The sequence below is a fragment of the Psammomys obesus genome, unplaced genomic scaffold (assembly GCF_907164565.1).
Source record: "Psammomys obesus unplaced genomic scaffold, mPsaObe1.curated_primary_1811, whole genome shotgun sequence".
Classification (NCBI taxonomy): Eukaryota; Metazoa; Chordata; class Mammalia; order Rodentia; family Muridae; genus Psammomys; species Psammomys obesus.
This window is the reverse complement of record NW_026585895.1, coordinates 13,204,710-13,222,773: the sequence shown is the minus strand read 5'-3', so window position 1 is coordinate 13,222,773 and position 18,064 is coordinate 13,204,710. Positions and strand designations below refer to the sequence as shown.

General features: G+C 41.8%; 1 protein-coding gene across 3 annotated transcripts in view; it reads left to right on the top strand.

Annotated features, from left to right (window-relative positions):
- Window positions 1-9,320: 9,320 nt before the first annotated feature.
- The window catches only part of Dync1i2 (dynein cytoplasmic 1 intermediate chain 2), a 48,765-nt gene continuing 40,021 nt past the window's right edge, over window positions 9,321-18,064 (top strand). For 2 of the 3 annotated variants that reach the window (XM_055600058.1, XM_055600056.1), the window contains exons 1-3: window positions 9,526-9,618; window positions 11,678-11,794; window positions 15,063-15,180. In XM_055600058.1, coding sequence (XP_055456033.1) covers window positions 11,687-11,794; window positions 15,063-15,180 — 226 coding nt within the window. In that variant the 5' untranslated portion in view covers window positions 9,526-9,618; window positions 11,678-11,686. Of the gene's footprint in view, window positions 9,398-9,525; window positions 9,619-11,677; window positions 11,795-15,062; window positions 15,181-18,064 lie in introns of those variants that run through there. The other variant, XM_055600057.1, reaches the window with a different exon arrangement.

Genomic DNA, 18,064 nt, shown 5'->3' with positions numbered 1-18,064 from the left:
TGGGTTTGGGAACAAACAGCTGAACGGGCTAATAGGCAGTGACTACGGTCATTTTTGTTTGTTTGTTTTAGTTTTCTGTGATGCTATTATAATGCTCTCTCACTCAGCTATATCACCAGACCACTGACTGCAGCTTTTAAAAAAAAGTTTTATATTATTATTATTATACATTCACTCTATGATAATGGGTTGCATTATATTTTATGTATGTATGATGTAGTTTGATCATATTCACCCCTAAGTCCTCTCTTGACCCCTCCCACCTCTGCTGAACTCCTTCTCCTTCACTTGGTAGCTTCAGTCTTAAAAGTACCTTAAGCATTGATAAAATTCAAACAGGATGCTTACACAGCTTCTAATTTCTTTCAAGTTCTTTAATTCTGGTGAAGTTTGACAAATACATTCTCAGCTCTAAGTGTCCAAAGACTAGACTCTCTGATGCTATGTCTGTCTCGGAGGTGATCCCATAGTCTTGGTCTCTGGGGGTGGTGGGTTTGGGGAGGAATCATTCTACCCAGTTGATGAAAACAGTTCCTCCCAGAATCACTTGGCTTTACTAGTGTGCCACCATGCCTGGCTCTGGCATACTCTCTAAGTAGGACCTCTTAGCCCACTGTTTTGTTCTAAGTCGGTATGAACACAATATATCCCGCAGCACTTCTAATTTCCCTTGTTTACCTTGTTACAATATGTATCAGTTTGTTTCCTCTTGCCGTCTTAAAACAATGGCCAAAAACAACCCGGGGAAATAAAAGACTTGCTTGGTATACAAGTTACAGCCTAAGGCGGAACCGAAGGCCGCTGACAGAGGGATGCTATGCTGCTTACTGGCTGGCTTCCTCTGGCCTCTTCCCACTTAAATAACTAGGACCACCTGCCTAGGGGTGGCACCGCCCACAGTGGGTTGAGCGTCCCCACACCGATCATTAAAAATACAATGGCCAAGCTGATGGAGGCAACTCCACAGCTGAAGGTCCTTCTTCCAAGGTGACTCTAGTTTGTGGCAAGTTGACAACAACTCACTAGCACGCAGTAAGTGAGGTCATAGTTTGTATTGCCCTATCAATCCTATATCTGCAAGGTCCAAAATAACAGGAACCACTTTTATTACACAGTCATTCAGCCCAAACTCCAGTGATTGTTTCTTGTACTCCCACCAGGAGCCAGACGCTGGTTTCAGGCTGTGAATACCATGAGAAGCAAACGTGACAGGGCTCTGCTCCTCTTCCCCTCCCTGCCCGCTCATGGTTTTTATCCAGGTACTGTGGTCATCTAGAATATATCTGAGAACAGGTGAATATAAGCCACAAACACAGTTCTTTTGACATTGTGTAATTATCCAGGATTAAGCATGTAAAAGAAAAAACTGCAATGATGAGTTAGACATTAGTGAAAGAATTATAGGTGGCCAGCAGAGACAACCTCAAAGCCTAGAAGCAGATGGCCCAGACTGTCTAGTTCCTCGTATCCCAACTTCTAGCAACTGATGCCTTTTGTAGCACGTGTGATCAAGTCCTTGCCTGCATTCCTAATGATGGGGCCATCTTCCCCAGTTTACGTCTCCACCCCTAACCCTCCTTACCACTGCCTCACTTTGCCTTAGGCAATCGAATCTCTGAGACTGGTAATATCCTGGATCTCAGTACACTGGATTTGCATGTTCTCCAGATGTCCTCAAGACGATCTGATGCGAGGTTCATACACAGAGGCCCTCCTGTGACCTCTGGAAACGAGGTTCCACGGTGACAAGCGTACCAGTGACGGAACCCACAGTGGTCAAAGCGGGGGTGTGGAATTTGAAAGACGGGTGCTTTAGTGAGCCCCATGATCTGGGTGACTGAGGAACAGAAGTTTCTTTTCATGAGACTGGGAACTACAGAGGTTTGCTGGGAAGCCTCGCACGTGTTGACCGCGGTGTGTGTGTGGGATCTGCAGGAGCTACCCAGTGGAGATGAGGAGAAACAGCTTGAAAGGGCAGGAGACCATGTTACCTCTCTGTAAATATCTCTCCGTACGTTAGCATGTGTGCCTAAACACACACAGACACAGGCCAAGACAATATTCTCTAAGTTGAGAATCTATCTGTGAGTGATCAAGGTTTCTACATTCATATGGAGAGAAATATTGGCTGGAAGTTATTACTGAGTAAAACCACATTTCTTTCCTTTTATGCAAATCTGAGCATGTTGTTAATCAACATTCTGAATAATTAGAAGCTCATTTCCATGTTAATGCAGAAAATCTTAACCACCTTGAAATTTGCCTAGACCTAGTAAGGTCAAATGTTGAATAAATATTTATTCAAAGAGAAATATGGCAGGTCAATGCTCCTAACCCAAAAATTAACCAGTCTGGGTCCAGCTTGGGTTTTACATGTTAACTGCATTTTGCCTAGCGACTAGTAATTGCTGTTCTTTAGGCCTCATAGTCCAAAGACAGCGTACTGAACATTCAGGAGTAGCGCTGCAAAAAAATTCCTCAAGATTTTATCCTACCACAAGAAACTACATCAATATGAGAAACTCAGGGAGACCACGCACCCCACCACCACCACATCCAGAGGGTATACGCTCCTTTCATGAGGCACTCATAATTCCACTACAGTTAATGGAGGGGTGTGTGTGTGTGTGTGTGTGTGTGTGGGTGTGTGCGTGTGTGTGTGTGTGTGGAAGGATGCGGGCTCGCTGTCGCTATCAGAAAATGATTTCTTTTGTGTTGCTCTCCGAGCTGTGTTTTCATTCTGCCTTTTAAAACCATTACACCTAACAGAGTTTTGAGTGCATTATAGGTAACTTTAGGAGGCCGTCATTATCTCCTCTCTCTTAACCACATAATAGGGGGTGGGAAAGTGAGGGGACAGTATGCACACCACGCTGAGTAGAAGGAACCTGCCTTGAATTTTTGAGCCCCTCAGCCTATTTTCTGTAATGTTCAGTGGGGAATCACTGTAAGTGCTCCATCAGTCGCTCGGATGTGTGCTTCCTGCCAAAGGTTGCCAGATTACAAAAGTACTCTCGGCTCAGAGAGGGCTCCTAAGTCGCCATCACCTTATTTTGACACTAAGAGAGAAAATATGTGCATCAAGACAAGTAGAGGAAATAATGGGGGAAAAACCCATATTGAGTTAACAATGCAGCAAACACTCCGAAGGAGAGAATACAGACCAGAGCAATAATAAGGATAATAGAAGAGGAATGCTGTTAAATTATGAGAGCCTTGCTGGTCAGCTCATGAGCACTCCCCTGAGTGAAGACAGATTCTTAAAAAGCTTCCCTTGCCCGGGAGAGGAAATGGGAAAGTTAAGATAGTTCCAAAGTTGGGAGGAAAAAAAAAACCAAAAACGCTCTCTTCTGTCAGTGTTTCTGAAAGGGTCAAATACAGTTCCTGAAGGTGAAGTGTTTAGAAAAAAAATTAAAAATGTGAGCAGCTCAGAGGAGCTATTAACATTCAAAAGATGAACAGTCTTCAAGCCCCAGAGGCAGAAGCCTCGTGAACTTGGATAACCAAAGTGAGATCTCAGACGATCCCTAATTAATGTCGGGTAGAGTAATGGCGATCACACTTTTATGCAAGATTTATGCAAAGATCTTGGGAAATATGTTCTTCAGCCCGTGTAAAAGTCACAGAAGTACATCTTCAACTTTAATATGTTTCATTTTAGCTAAAGTTTCTCTAATCAAGTGACGAAACAGATAAATATTAAATGGTGTGGCTAGTGGCTGGGGAGACAGCTCAGCAGTTAACACATACTGCTCTTCCAGAGGGCCAGAGTTCGAGTCCCGATACCTTAATCAAGCAACTCACAATAATTTGTAATTCAAAATGACACCTCTGTCCCTAGCGGGCACCCCAACTCGCAAGCGTACACCCTACAAACAATGCGCACAATTTTAAAAGTGCCATTGCTGAAAAGCTTCAGGCACTGCTGTCAGACTACGGCGCTCTCTTCAACGGTGATGTGATTTCAGCAGTCTGTGTATGCACATACACATCACAAGGTTGTGGGCAATCGCTTGTCTGTTCTAAAAAGACCTCGTGAGTCCCAGGACTCTTTGGAGACGACTCTCCGGGAAGCAGAATTCAGCTGGTGACCCTTTCAAACGCTCCCACTTAAGATGGGCGTGGCTTCCCTTGACAGTTTGCTTCGCTGCTGTTTGTTCTTAACTTCCTGATCACACACCGTATATACACGATGAGGAGGACCCCTCTTAAAGGCAGAGCTCAGCGGACTTTTCAGGGACACGTAAACGTGAGTTAACCCCACCAGGTCATGGCAGGACGCATCAGCGATACTCCCGGGCCTTTCCTCCTTCCAGGGGTTTATTTTATGGGGCATTTGAGTTTCACTGTAAAACTTCCCAAGGGTAAGAGATATGGAGGCCTGAGAGGTCTCCTTTTTCTCAACAGACAGAGGTCCCTGAAACCTCATGTCTGACCCGGTGGGGACGGTCGGGGCTGGGGAGCCACATGACAGCCCAGCCGACTACTGTGATGTGAGGTGAGGCCCAATGCCACCCGACTTTCTGCTTACTCAAGATGAGCTCTGCGAGTCACAGCGGGCACTCCAGAGGAGCCGGAACGTTAGAGCCAGCAGCGACCATAGGGCAAGGCGCGCGGTTTGGCTCATGCTTGGGCTTTGTGAGCGAACTTCGTCCGTTTGTAAAGACACACCCCCAAATCTCTCTGAGTGAGTTTCCCAACAGCTTTCGGATATTTTCTCCTGGCAAATGGTCCAGGTTTTGTTGCTCTCTCACCCTTTCTGTTTCTGTCTTCTAAATGCAATTACAAGTGTTTAGGCCGCAGCGGAGCGATCACAGTCACTCCAATACGAACTGCCTAGCTCTGGCTCCAAGATTCATTCTTTCTTCCTTTCTTCTTTTCTTTCTTTTTTTAAAAAAGGGAAATGGATAGAAGACTTTTCTTCTCCGCTCTGTACAGAATAAGAAGCAGAAAGTGATATTCTTGCCCACGTTAAGTCAGTCATCTGGCTGGGACTACCGTCCCTCACACCTGAAACTGTCCTTGACACGAAGAGTAATTCTTGCCCACATCAGAAAATGAGCCCATGATGTCAAGTTTTGGCAGCAAACATGGCCGGACATCACTCAAGGTCTATGAGTGACTATCTCTTGACTGCTTCAGTGTTCTCTTGCTGGATGTGGGGAATGAGATATTGTTGAATACACATTCAGGAAAGACCTTTCTGAGAGACTGGGTGGGTTTTTTTTTTCTTTCTTAGATTTATTTATTTATTTATTTATTTATTTATTTATTTATTTATTTATTATGTATACGGTGTTCTGCCTGTGAGTACACCTGCACACCGGAAGAGGGCACTAGATCTCATCACAGATGGTTATGATTCAGCATGTGGTTTCTGGGAATTGAACTCAGGACCTCTGGAAGAGCAGCCAGTGCTCTTAACCTCTGAGCTATCTCTCCAGCCCAACTGGGTGTTTTTTAATCCTCTTGCTTAGATATAGGATCCTCAGGGATAAGGAATTTTTAACTTGATAATATTCTATGACCTTTTCTTGTCAATATCTTACACATTGAGAGTTGCTATTTGGATCTATCAGTTTTGCTGCTATTTGTCATAAGTAGATTGATCCTAAACTGTATGTGATTTCACTTAGATTTTTTTACAAAATTTTATGATGGTGCAAAAGCAATATGCATATATAAGAAACCCTACTTAAATTTTGAGTGTTAATCTTTCCCCAGGTTGGAATGGCCTCATCCTCAGCACTCTGACGATTTCTGAGTCTCTGCTGTTGAAGAGGCATCTCTGACTAATGCTGAGAGCTACACTAGTCTGTGGGTATAAGCATAAATATGAATAAAGCAGTTTAACTGCATGTCCATTGAGCTATAGTTAAACCTTTTCTACCTGTTGCTCTTTTCATATCATAGTTCCTTCTCTTACTTTTTTAGCACACTGATCACATTTTATTTTACATTGTTTGATCATTCCAGAACTGAGGTCTTCATGGGCCTTCCTCTTCTACTTGTTATTTCGGTCAGCTCTTGCCTTGCTCCCCCTTTCCCTCATGAACTCTGATTCTTGCTCCATCCATGTCCAGAAAGCAAATCTGCTCTAGCATTAAACCAACATTTAATTTTGTGCTTTTGTGAACTCTCTGGAAACTACAATTCCAGGCTGCAAATCCCTGGGAGATTGCCTGGTTCCATTGCCATAGGAAGTCAGGCTGCAGGAAATTATACAGAAGGGGATTTGGGGTTGGGGTAGATTTCTTCTATCAAAGATGCACTGGGAAGTTTGCTTCTCTGAGTTTGAGGCCAGCCTGGTTCTTTCCAGGACAGCCAGGACTACACAGAGAAACCCTGTCTTGAAAAACAAAACAAAACCAAAACTAACATCAAAATCCAAACCCAACCAATCAACCAACCAAAACATAAAAACAAACAAACATACAAACAAATAAAACCCAAAAAACTTAGTTTGAGGCGAGCATCGGTGGGCTTTTGGTCTTGAATTTACCCTACAAGGCTGTGACGTCCACCAGGTTAAGCTCAGAAGTTCACCTGTAACTTTCCATCCTATTTTTTCCCCTCAGTCTGGGGAACTGAGTTTAGACTCTCACACTTGTTAGGCAAACTCTCTGCCACTGAGTTATATGTGCAACCCTTTCTATTTTCTTTCATCCAAAGCATTCCTTGCTCCCTTGTCAGCTCCTTGACACAAGAAGGAGGGTGTTTTAGCCAACAGATTTAGGTATCCAATGGGAAAGTCAGTTTGGGTGCCTATCATACCTTATTGCTATTAAAAAAAAAAAGTATTAACATAGCCTTAACATTTCTCTGATCTATCTATTTTTTCTGGTTCCTACTAATAATGCCTTGGTTTATGTCTGGTTTCTGGTTCCTTTCCAAAATCTTCCAACACTATCCTCTGCTTCCAAACTCTCTCTTTCTCTTCTCTCATCTCTCTGAGAGAGCTGTATCAACGAGGCTAAGAGTGAAGTGCAGAAAGCTAGGAAGTAGTAAGTGAGAAACAAGGGATGAGATGGGGGCTAAGGAGACAGCTCTGTGGGTAAAGGCATTTGCTGCCAAACTTGGTGACCCTAAGTTCAATCCCCAGGACCGACTCGATGAAAGAAGAGAACAAATTCCTGCAAGTTTTCTTCTGATTTCCACATGTGTACTGCAGTACAAAGACGATCACACACACACACACACACACACACACACACACACACACACACACACGGTGGAAGTAGGCTCTCTGATATAACAGCCTCTTTTTCCCAGAAGATACATGGAGGAGAAACATTAGGAATAGGAAGGCAGTTTGGGAGATGGCGTCTAATCAGGACCAACAGGGCAAAGGGGAGGACCTGGAGGCTTTGTAAAATACCTGAGCCACAGTCCAGTTATTGGATTCAGAACCTTTGGGTGCCTCCCATCCAGAAAAGAAAAGTTGTTACCATCTCCTTTTCCAAGGGTCAGTCTTCTGTTTTCCTTCTTCAATTCTTTGTTCTAGGGAATCACCTTAGTGACTCCCTAGATGGTCAGAAACATCTTCATCAGATGACTAGCAACATCTACATTTTCCAGCTGCTGCATCCTTGCCTGGTGGGCTTCTCTTTTTTGTTTGTGTTGATTTTGGTTGTTGGAGACAGAGTCTTTCCACATAGTCCTAGCTGTCTGGAAACTCACTACATAGACCAGGCTGTCCTTGAACTTATGGGGATCTGCCTGCCTCTGCCTCTCAAGTGCTGGGACTAAAAGCTCGTGTCCCCACTTTCTTTCCTCTTAGGTCAAATTTAACCACAAAGCAGTCCTTAGAGAAGCCAAGACCAACTGCCGAAAGCAGAGTTTAACATAAAAAAAAAAAAAAACAAACAAACCACAAAACCAACCAACCAAACAACAACAACAACAAAAACGGTGGGAAAAGAATCTGAAAAACAAAGAAAATACCAGTAAATTGGCCTTTCTCCAGGCCATTTCTAAAGAACCATCCAAAGCGTAAGCATTATCTCATCATTCTCCTCATTAAAATCTCTTATGTTCACTACCTTTGGTCTCAGTCTAGGCTGGGTATGTGACTCTGCCCTTCCTATGGCTTCAATCCTCAGTTCTTATTTTAGCCTCCAGCCATTCTGGTTATTTCTTGATTTCTCTACTATGCTTTATTCTCTCATTGTTTGTTCTTGGACCCTATTTTTCTCTTCTTCTTCCTCTCCCTCCTCCCCGTCCTTCTTCTCTCCCTAAGCCCCTCCTCCTCCTTTTCCTGCATCTTGTTTGTGTGGTTAACTTCTAATCAACTTTCCAGAATCAAAGACTTGTCTCTGGAATCATTTCTTCATGAGTGTTTTCCTTTCTTACCTATTTCTATGGCTTAGTTACTCAATCTTGTCCTAACGGTTAATTGGACTGAGAACCCAGAGTTTCTCTCGAGAAGAGGGAACTATGTTCCAGCTCTTACACAGTTTGAAGCTCCATTCCTGACACATGAGTGACCACTCATAAGAATTTTTTCAAATGACTAAACAAAAAATAAATATTTGGAAAGAAGGAAACAAAGTATTTGCATAAATTAATACTCTTTGAAATATTAGAGCTTCAAAACTAAGATTAAGCATAAACCTTAAGCAATGTGCTTCTTGTCAGTTTTCTAGAAGATAAGAGAGGTAATGCTCTAGTATTAGCTTTAATACTTGGCAAATTGTGCTTCAAATTATTCAAACAAACTTTTCAAGCCACAGGTATCAGCTCATGCACTTCTGGTAAATTCATATTCCAATCATTTTCTTTATATTAAAAATCTAATCAGATCCAATAGTATAAAATGCTTTCTTACAAAACACACTTTTAGGAGAAAACTATTCAGCTATAAAATACTAGAAATTATTTTGTATGCTAATCAATATATTTTAATTTAGACCTTTTGTTACATGCTACAAGAATCCTCAATACCCCCTCACCCCCAAATTGCGTATTGATAAAACTCCCAAAAAGTGTCCTTTATCCAATCTCATTATGGAAAACAGGGTTTCTTTAAGGTTTCGTCAATGTTGGGCCACAGACCTTAAGATAAAACACACAACATTGTAAGCACTGTTCAACTGAAGAAAACACCTTCAGGAGAGGCGCTAGAATGTTGTCATTACCATTAGGCCTTGATGTTGGGGCCAGGAAAGCCAGGACCGAATACAAATCCCAGCATGGCTCGCTTCCATTGGGGACTACAACTCCCACAGAGCTCCGCTCGCCCTCACAGGGCGCCTGGTTGCCGGGACTTGTAGTTCTCAGGGGTGTTGTGGTCCCCGCCCCGGGATGTGAGGCGCGGTTGTCCAGCTTTTGCGGAAACACTTCGGGCCCCGGGGCCGGTGTGTATCTGTTTCACCCGTCAGCTTCTCCTCTCTAGAAGGTAAGTCTCGGAGGTGCCGCCCCTTTCCGCAGGACGGCCAGGACCCTGCTTCTGTGAGCGACAGCGTCTCGGCGCAGCCGTTTGTCCCTTGGCTCTCGCCGTAGCGGCCGCCGCCCATCCGTCTTTGTGTGCCTGGGACGCGGTGGATCTGCGGCGGCTACAGTGGGAGAGGGACGTTCCCGGAAAGTTGCCGGCCGGAGAAAGCCTTCTCCACCTGACAGGTGGGTCGGCCGCGGTTGGTTCAGGACTCTTCAGCCCGCGATGGCCGCGTCGGAGCTCGCAGGGCTGCCCGACCGATCGTGCTGACAGCGCCGGCACGGGTGACTCAGGGCGGCCTGGGGAGGCCACCGCGGCCCTTGGCAACCCTTCGGGACCCTCCGCGGACGGCCCGCGGCCTCGGGGCTTTGCCCCGTACCCCTCTGGCGGTCCCCGGATACACCCCGGCCCGGCCCGCGTCCTTTTGGCCTTAAGCCCAGGGAGAAAGTAATTCCTTAAGCTTTGCTTTTTTTTTTTTTTTTTTTTTTTTTTTTTAATTAAGGTCACTTTACTGCCTTGGATCGCACCTGGGGGAGGGGAGAGAGGTTGGAAGTCGCTGAACACTATTCTAGACACTTTCCTCTTCCCCAGAGTTTTAAGAAAATGGACCTGTCAGTCACGAAGCAGGCCTGAGGATGAAGGAGCTAGCTGATCCCCTGTGCTTAGCGGGACAGACTAGTTAGGGTTGACGGAAGTATTTCTTTAGGTAGGAGGTAGAATTGGTGTGCTTATTGACACTTGGCCTAAACAGAAAACAGTATGTCCAGCCTAGCAAACAAAGTAACGTGTATGGAAACTGTTCAACAGCCCGTACAGTATGAAGTTCTTTAGAGGCCAGGAAAGGGTGGGTGAAGAAATAGGGGCTCTCGCTTTTCGAGTTTGTTCAAATGACTTGGCTGGGAGTTATGTGTAAGTGTATGTTAAAGGGATTTCCCCGTCACCCGCTCACCACTTTTTGTCCACTGTCCTGTCAGTCTTTCTGGAATACTGTACCTAAAATTCCCCCTTTTCATATACAGTAGACAAATTTTGTCTTCCTACCAACTTGCCCTTAATCCACATTTATTAATTGTGTTCCAAAGAGATTCATTCTAAAATTTTGAAGAGGTTATTCGTCCAGTTTCTTTAATCTAAAATATTTAATCCTGAAATTGTAGGGAGACACTGACAGATTAAACCAGTAATGTCGTTTAGGTCACAAATTCTGGCTCCTACCTTAAGTTCAGCCGGTAGGTTACTTTCCCAGTTCAGAAAGATCCTAGCTCATCTCTTCTTTGTATCAGTCAAAATGAAGTCCTGTTCATGTTTGTATAATGCCATCTACTTTGCATGGGATCCATTTAGCCAGTATCAGTTTAATATTAAGGTTGCCATGCTGTGAGGGTACCAAGAATGGCAAAAACAGTCTCCAGACCCAATTAGGTGGCAGTCTAATATGGAAGGTTTCAGGTCCATTCACAGATAATCATATGAAAATGCCACAAGAAGGTGTTAGGATAGGTAAATATTGTTTGATTGATTGTTATGGAACTTCAAGAATTTTTAGGAGTTTCCCTTTATCCATCCAGTGTTTCTAGGAACAAATGTAGAAATCTCTGTTAATAGCTTTGGTTTCATAGCTGAAGACATAAACGTTCTTTAAAAGCCTGTCTTGCCATGTATGGCCCAAGCTGCCTGGAACTTAGAACCTTCCTGCCTGGTTTCTGGAGAGCTGGAATTACAAGTGTGAGCCACACTCGGCTAAGACTCAGCCTTAGTGCCAACAGGGTCTTTGGTTTTAAACACTAGTTATGGCTTTTATTATCTAGTGCTCAAATACCAAGTCATCAAAAAATGTTGGATCTGGGTGTGGACCGCCCCTGCAGTCCCAGCACACCAGAGTCTGAGGTAGAAGGATTGCCATGAGGACATCCTAGGCTACATCATGACTTCAAGGCCAGCCTGGCTACAGAGTCAGACATCGTTAAACTTGGTCTTCGTATCAAGAAAACATTTACTGTGTGCTGACTATTGTGCTCCATTCCTGGGTAATATTTTTCATACATTGTTTATAATTTTTCATATGTTTCAACAGTATGTGTATAGGTTTTTATTATTTTCAAAGTAGATATTGTGTGTTCTTGGGTGCCATTGAAATCTTAGCTTCTTGGTACATGTCTTGAAGTACTAATTTTTTTAAGCCTGTTGCCTTTTTCTTTTATAATCGATGTAATGATTATTTCAAATATTGATATGCTTTTTAAGGTCACAACCATGTCGGACAAAAGTGAATTAAAAGCTGAGTTGGAACGTAAGAAGCAGCGGTTAGCCCAAATCAGAGAAGAAAAGAAGAGAAAAGAAGAGGAAAGGAAAAAAAAGGAAGTATGTTTGAGTCACTAAAACAAACAAAACCCTTCAGTGTGAATAAGGACATTCTGTTTCAAGTAGTTAGGCCTTTCTGTAATAACTTAATAATAGTTGCAAATCCAACAGTTGCTATTGTCAATGTAGCGTTATCAGTGAATCTTACTTTAAAGCCAGGTATAGAAAAATGATGAAACTGGTACCGTATGATTTTTTTTTTTTTAATGGGCTAAAACTATTTCATATAATTTGATGCATTTCTGAGATTTGAGTTATGGAAATTGAATTTACTTATGTAGTCTTCTAGGGATTTCTTTTTTAATACAAAGTAAGGATCATCTTCATGATAGTATTTTATAGGATAGCATGCTATATAAAGCATTACAATGCAGGTGAATTTTTGAATTTATTATGGTAATAAGTTTATATATAAAACATTAGTTTACCATAATAAATTCATTATCCAGATATTTTGCTAATTTGCCAGAATATTACTGGCCAACTGAACTATATAAAACAATTTATTTGAGTAGAGGATATCCTTTACATTTGTCACGAGTTAGTCTTTGAGATATGTTTACTGAGCAGTGATTTGATAGTACCAACAAGTATTTTTACCTTTTGATTCTATTTATCACATACCGTAATATACAAATATTATAAATATACATCGACTCTGAACTGGACATTTTGTCCTTGGCCTTCACTGATATTTACACATTGGTCCCTGTGCAGCTCTTTGGGCAGATTTGTGTACTTGTATCACAGATGCTTTTCAAGTGGCCAGTATACCATAACCCGCCCCAAGTGTGCCTGTTGTACCAAGTTCACGTGTATAAATGCCTGCGTGATAGCCAGGGCTGCAAGACTATGAGACCTCTGTCGGTGGCTAGAGAAGAAGCTGTGGCAGGAAAACCGGAGTTGGTCACAGTGACTCCAAAGCCATGTGTTGCACTAAGATACTAAGAAGGACTGTAACTGAGCATTTTCCCCACCTTCCTGAACCTCTTTCCATGATACACAGAGAAGGGTGGAAGCTTTGCACTGGGGGTTTCACACAAAACTGGTGAAAGCGTGGTTCAGACTGGCGGATCAGTCCAACAGTACTTCCAGCCTTAACCTGTTCAAGCAACAGCGAGGGCACACTTGATTGTACTGGTGGCCATCAGTGGCCTTTGAGGGGTAATTACATGCTTGATTTTAACTAAAACCCTTAAAACATGACGAGATAATAAAGCAGTAAGTCTACTACATTGTACACAGAGCGGGTCAGCGTGTAACAGCATCTCTTTTGTTATATTTTGATGAAAACAAGTTAATATGACATAAAATACTTGGACTAACAAAAGTCACTCAATATATGAATATTAGTTGACAGGCTTGTCACTGAAAGCTTAAGCTTAAGGTTTTTTTTTTTTTTTTTTGGTAGTTGTTTTGATTTTCCCAGCAGGGTTTCTCTGTATAGACTTGGCTGTCCTGGACTCACTTTCTAGACCAGGCTGGCCTTAAACTCATAGAGATCCGCCTCTACCTCCCGAGTGCTGGGATTAAAGGCATATGCCACTGCTGTGCGGCCTTTACATAGTATTTTATATGCTCTAAGAATATTGAGATTTGGAGGTATAGCTAGAAGATTTTGCTAAAATTATATATAAATGGCTACAATAAAAGTTGGCAAAATTTTTCCTAACAAAAATGTTTCATGTTATTAAAAAAATTATTTTTTATTTTAACCAGTTCCAGCTATGTGTTTTTGTTACTAAAATAAGACCTGAAAGCTGGCTTTAGTGGCACTTGTCTGCAGCGCTAGACTTGAGAGGTTAAGGTAGGAAGCTCTCTCAAGTCCATAGTGTTGAGGCCAGCACAGGTAACAGGAAACAAAACAAAACAAAACAAAACGGATAAAATAATGATAACTTCTATAACTAAAAAATAATTTTTTTCTAGAAAAATTTTTAAAAATTACATGTGTGCATGCCTGTGTGTATGTGTGCCTGTGTGTGTGTGTGTGTGTGCCTGTGTGGGTGTGTGCATGCGTGCATGAGCACATGAGCACATGAGCACAGGTGCCCACGGAGTTGTCAAGAAGACTGTTGGGTTTCCTGGAATTAAAGCTGGTTGTGAGTTGCCAGAATGGGTGGTGGGAACTGAACAACAGCAGTGTGCACTCTCAGCCACTGAGCCCTATCTTGAGTCTCTCTGGAAGAGTTTTTGATAAGTGTTTTTTGTATAAGTTCACTGGAAATTTTATGTAGAACCTTAAAAATGGGGGTTTTCCAACAAATTTGTTTATTCTCTTTTTATTATTTATCTATCTATCTATCTATCTATCTATCTATCTATCTATTTATTTATTTATTTATTTATTTATTTATTTATTTATTTATTTATTTATTTATTATGTATACAGTGTTTTGGCTGCTTGTATGCCTGCAGGCCAGAAGAGGGCACCAGATCTCATTATAGATGGTTTATGACCCCACCATGTGGTTGCTGGGAATTGAACTTGGGACCTCTGGAAGTGCTCTTAACCTCAGAGCCGTCTCTCCATCTCTACTTAATTCTTATACCTTAAATTCCTTTCATTTCCCCCTTCTGTCATAACTTATATCAAAGCTTTTTTACCACTAGATTTGGAGACTGCCATGATTCCTGTCCATTGTCACCAATTCATACTATAGAGAATTGGAAGTTGACTGCTTTGTAAAGATGTATTTATCTTTAAAAAGCTATTTATGTATTTTAAGACAGATTCTTGCCATGTAGCCTTGGCTGACCAGGAACTTACCATGTAGACCAGGCTGTCCTTGAACTCCTGAGGAAATACTCCGGCTACTGAACTCTTACATGAACTACCATTCCTGAATTTTTTTGAAAATATATTTGTAGAGATGCCTACAAATTATTCATATATAAACATGAATTCAGTGAGAATGGTTTGTAAAAGGAACTTTGTATTAAAAACTAATTTCATCCTAAAAGTTTACAGTTTTCACTTTATTTAAAAAATAATTTTACATGGGGCTGAAGAGACACCTCCACAGTTAATTGTGCAGGCTGCTCTTCCAGAGGACCAGGCCTGACTCAGCACCCACGTGGCATGGTGGCTCCGGTTCTGGGGATCTGACTTCCTCTCTTGGCCTCCATGCACATACATACGTGCAAGTAAGACACCGTGCATATAAAGTAAAATAAAAATAAAGCTTTTTAAATAAATAAAAATGTTTTTAAAAGTAGAAGTGTTTCATATTATATATAAACTTGAGTTTTTGACTTAACATTTTAGACTGATCAGAAGAAGGAAGCTGCTATTTCTGTGCAGGAAGAATCTGATCTTGAAAAAAAAAGAAGAGAAGCCGAAGCGTTGCTTCAAAGCATGGGGCTAACTACAGATTCCCCTATCGGTAAGGATCTGAATATATCTACTTATGGGAGACAGTCATATATTCTGTTGAGCTCATGCATATCTGAGCTTGATGCATTGATATCTTTTGCATATTTTCTTTGTCTCAAAGCATTACTCTTTTCATTTACTCGAAATTCCTTTTTTTCTCAGATGTATCAGTACACAGTTATTTTATTTGTCTAGGAAACCAATATTAATACCTATTCACATATACCAAGCTACCTATTGAAATACTTATCTAAATCAGCAATTCACTATGCACCATACTGTGATAAAATATAAAGATGGGTATTTCTGAATCTTGATTGTGTATTCCTTTGTGTAGGCTAGGGCAAGGTAAGGTAAGTCAAAGTTACATCACTAGTACTCAAAAGCCAAGGAGCAGAAAGAGAAGTTTATAGTACCAGAAAGAGACAGAATACTGGTTGCTTCTTCTGGCAGTAATTTTACCTGGTCTTGTTCTTTTTCCTAGGTTATTCATTTTGCTAGTTATGATAGACCAGTAGAATGTGTAGATAGAAGAGATACTGAGAACAATTTAGTTACACATCAGAAAGCATTTAATCTTATTTAAGTTATATAATTCTGTGTTAGGTGCTGCTACAGAGAATGTATTTTAGTGTGGCATTTTATCCGTTAGGGACCTGGCACTTCAAGGTTAGCTTTTGAGTTAATGTCTTTGTGTGTTTGTGTGTGTGATGTGTGTTTGTGTGTTTGTGTTTGCCTGTGCATGTAGAAACCAGAAGATAGACTTGGGTACTGTTCGGTGGGTGCTCCCTGCCTCCCTGACCTAGGGCTCGCAGAGTAGACTAGGCTGCTGCCCAGCAAGTCAAGGACACACCAGTCTGCATCTCCCTGGCTGGGCTTACAAGGGACACTGCCACAGCGGGTTCTGGGGCTAGAACTCAGGTTTTCACATGCGTGTAACAAATACTTTAACAACAGAACTGTCTTCTTAGCCATGTCTTCACGTTGTTGGTTTTTTTTTTTTTTGTGTGGGGTTTTGGTTTTCTTCTATGATTTTTTTCTTCTTTGTCCCCAGTCTGCCTTTGGACTTCCACTTCAGTGAACTTACTTGCTCATATGTTTTAACTCATAGCCCACCTCTGTTGATTCTCGGAAGATCTCTCTTTAGAGATGCCCTTTCTTTCCATCTTCTCCTTATCAGACATTATGTAACCACTCTTGAATTTTTAGATATGTAAGTTTTAGAATATATGGGTTTTAAAATTTTAGACTATATAGGTCTGTCTTCTGAGTGCTTATATTTCTAGTATTTTTCCTGTCCATGTGTGAACACTCTTAACATTGATGACAGTATTGTCTAATTGTTTATCCATGTTGCTGCCTACGTACCTGGCTGGTTATTGAATTGTATTCCATTATATTTTATTGCTCCAGACCCTTGCTACTATGCACTTAGGTTGCTTTTGTCTGCGTTAATAAGCAACACTGCAAAGAGTAATTCCCTCCCTTTGGAGAATAGACGCTTCTCTGGAGGGTTATGTCCTGGAATCGACTTTGCTGTGATGTTTTGTGTAGGCTTTACTTAGGTTCAGCTTTTCAGTCTCAAGAGTGGTGTCCAAATTACTACTGAATATTATCCTACTTTCTACCTTTTGCCGACTTGATGGGCATTTCTGTTGCTGTGATCAGCTATCATGGCAAAAGGCAGCTTCGGGAAGGAGTTTATTGTAGATAACAATTTCAGACTACAGGCTGTCAAAGGGAAGTCAAGGTGGCAAGAACTCAAGAGAGCCAGTCACATTGCATGCACAGTCTAGAGCAGAGCAGCGTGAACACACACCTGCCGCTCATTTGCTTGCTTGTGCCCCACTCAGTTTTTCTGCTTTTATACAGTTCTGAGGCCCCTGCCTAGCAAGTGGTGTCATGCACGTCAGCTAACTTCATAAAGACGACCCCAAAACATGCCCACAGACCAATCCAGTGTAGACAGTACCCATTAAGACTCTTCCCAGGCGACTCTTGGTTCGGCCAAGATGACAATTAAAGCTAACCATCACATGTGGGAGGCCCCAAATGCCTTTCTTAATACATACTTTCCCGATTATGGCGAAGTAGCTGCCTCTTCTGTAGCTGTCAGTCATTCAGTTTTTCTCCTCTGGGATTTACACATGTGTGTTATTTTATCGTTTATTATTATTTATTATTATTATTGTTTATTATTTATTATTATTTTATCTTTTGATTTGTAGACTTTGCATATTTTAAGACTTTCATCTGGGATGGTCTTTAAAAAAACAACAAACGCTTACGTGTTGAATCTACTCTTAATCTTTACTGAAGAGAGCCCTCATGTAGTCTTTTCTGTAGTCACATCTACTAGTTACCTTCTTGCTGTGTAGCCATGCCTGGTGCTTGCTATGTAGACCTGGCCATGCAGTGTCTGTAGACTTTCAGTGTGCATAGATGGAATATGCACTTTCAGTGTCCATAGAAGAAATGTGAGCCAAGACAGGAACACTGAAAGAGTTAAAGCACATCTTAAAATGTCAGCATTTTGTGTCCATGTGGCACATGCGTGTGTAGACTGAGCCTTAGCAGGACAGAGATCATTCCCTTGCTGTCTTTCCTTTTATTAGATTCCTTAAACCTTAACACTCTTGGGGAGGGGCCAGGCATACATCCCAGATGGAAACTTTGTGAAGTCAGTTCTTCCCTTCCACCTTTCCATGGGCTCTGGGGATGGTGCTCAGGCCTCCAGCTTGCACAACACTCATCTGCACAGGCCACCCTGTCTTGCTAGTTGTTCTTCATGCCATTGTTTCGTTCTCAGTGTAGACATGAGAGAATAGGGGAGAATGAAAGGAAAAAGAATAGTGCTAGTCTGCAAACGGTTAGTATAATGTTTTTGCTAAATT